Source organism: Numida meleagris, unplaced genomic scaffold (genome assembly GCF_002078875.1).
Source record: "Numida meleagris isolate 19003 breed g44 Domestic line unplaced genomic scaffold, NumMel1.0 unplaced_Scaffold328, whole genome shotgun sequence".
In the NCBI taxonomy this organism is placed as follows: Eukaryota; Metazoa; Chordata; class Aves; order Galliformes; family Numididae; genus Numida; species Numida meleagris.
In genome coordinates this window covers 55,094-57,252 of record NW_018364558.1, presented here as the reverse complement: position 1 = coordinate 57,252, position 2,159 = coordinate 55,094, and the positions used below count along the sequence as shown (strand labels likewise).

General features: G+C 61.1%; 1 protein-coding gene across 1 annotated transcript in view; it reads left to right on the top strand.

Annotated features, from left to right (window-relative positions):
- The window catches only part of LOC110391240 (proto-oncogene vav-like), a gene marked incomplete at its 3' end in the record, with an annotated part of 24,936 nt that overhangs the window by 20,433 nt on the left and 2,344 nt on the right, over positions 1–2,159 (top strand). Inside the window, 6 exon segments of the mRNA XM_021383050.1 lie at positions 112–175; positions 272–317; positions 426–562; positions 1,178–1,243; positions 1,476–1,507; positions 1,889–2,005. Coding sequence (XP_021238725.1) covers positions 112–175; positions 272–317; positions 426–562; positions 1,178–1,243; positions 1,476–1,507; positions 1,889–2,005 — 462 coding nt within the window.

Sequence of the window (2,159 nt, the reverse complement as noted above, 5' to 3'; positions counted from 1 at the left end):
AGGGGGGTGGGGCAGCCCAAGCTCAGCTGTCCCTAGGAGGTGTGGAATACCCTAAGGAGGACTACCACCCCCCCCAGGAACATAACGAGAAATTAATTGGGGCAGGTGTTAATTGCCCCCCAGCTCACGAGCCGTTCCTCTTCTTGTCTCAGATCCGAGCTCTGGCAACAGGAAGGTAACGATGAAACGGGCGAAAAACGCCCCAAATTTCGGAGGTCCTGGTGGTGCCAACCCCTCCTCGGATCTCACCGGGGTTTTGTTGGTCCCCCAGATCAAGCCCCAGCGTCCGGGCCATGAGAACAAACCGGCGGACCTGGGTGAGCGCAGCCCGGGGGGGGGTCACGAAATTATGGGTCTGCACATTTTGGGGTGTCCGTGCCCGTGGGTTTGCCACCGCCCCACGTCACGCGTCCTCGTTCCTGTAGGGTTGCCGAAGATGGAGGCAAGCCAGCACTACAGCGGGGTGCCCCCACCGCCGGGAAATGTGGGTCCTGCCCTACGTCTCAGCCCCGGGGACATCGTGGAGGTGACGGTGGCGGAGGTGGAGCAGCTGTGGTGGCAGGTGTGGGGCCAATGGGGTGGCACTGGGCTCCTGCGTGGGGATGGGACCACCGAGGCCATGTGGGGAGGGGGTTCTCCATGGGGGTCACAGAGCCCTGTGGCCATACTGGGGGTGGACCACCACTATGGGGACAGATCCCCTATGGCCGTGTTGGGATGGACCCCAAAATGGGGACGGGTTCCCTTTGACCATCATAGGGATAGAGCCCCATGGCCGTGTCAGGTTGGACCCCAAAGTGGGGACAGATCCCCTATAACCTGGTATAGGGTTATAGGATCCATCCATTGTGGGGGTGGACCTCCATTATGGGGACAGATCCTTTATGGCCGTGTCAGGATGGATCCCAAAATGGGGACGGGTCCCCTTTGACCATCATAGGGATAGAGCCCCATGGCCGTGTCAGGTTGGACCCCAAAGTGGGGACAGATCCCCTATAACCTGGTATAGGGTTATAGGGTCCATCCATTGTGGGGGTGGACCTCCACAATGGGGACAGATCCTTTATGGCCATGATGAAGATGGGTCTCCACGGCCACGTCAGGATGGACCCCACAGCGGGGACGGGTCCCTACAGCCGTAGTGGGGATGGATCTCCATGTGGGGCTTTGTCTGTAGGGCAGGAACGTGGTCAATGGTGACACGGGCTGGTTCCCCTGCGCTGCTGTCCGACCCTTCATCTGCGTGAGTACGGGGACCCCAAAGCCCCCCGAGATCCCCTACAACATCCCCAGGAGCTCCAGGGGTTGGGCACGCCGGGGATGTCCCCCAAATGTTGGGTGTTTCTTGGGATATGGGGGGTGTCTGTGGGATATGGGGGTGTCTGTGGGATATGGGGGTGTCTGTGGGATATGGGGGGTCTTGGGGGAGTCGCCCTCTGCCCCCCTTGATCCCCATCTCTGCCTCTGCCCCACAGGCACCGCTGCCGGATCTCTCTGTCTACCTCTGGTCAGTGTTGGGGTCCCCTGAATCCTCCTCTGGAGCCCCTCAAATCCCACAAGACACCCCAAATCATCCATTGAGGCCCCCATAGACGCCCTCCCTCCCCCAAACCCTCACCCAGGAACACCCCGTAGCCACCGGTACCCGATGAATCTTTCACCCCATCCTTTTTGGGGTCACCCTGTCGCCTCAAGCCCTGCACTCCAATCCCTTCCTGAAGTCCTCACAGAGTGATCCCATCCCACAAACCCTCCCCCGTTGCCTCCATCCTTCCCCGGAGCCCCCAGCCCCTATCTCAAGGTTACCTCATAGCCCCTCTTGATCACCCCATAAAGACAATGGGGTGCTGATTTGGGGGGCTCAGAATCCCACTCTTCCCCACCCCAGGTACGCCGGCCCCATGGAACGGGGGGAAGCGGAGCAGATCCTGACACCCCGCTCTGATGGCACGTTCCTGGTGCGGCAGCGGGTGAAGGACACGGGAGAATTCGCCATCAGCATCAAGTAGGGTTTTGGGGGGCACCCGTGGGGACCACCCTCGGGGTTTGGGGGGGGGTCAGGTGGTGGAGATGGGGTGGGCGTGGTGGTGGTGGTGGTGGTGGGATGGACAGAGTATGAGGGGCACGATGGTGGTCGTGGGGTGGTGGTGGGACACAGG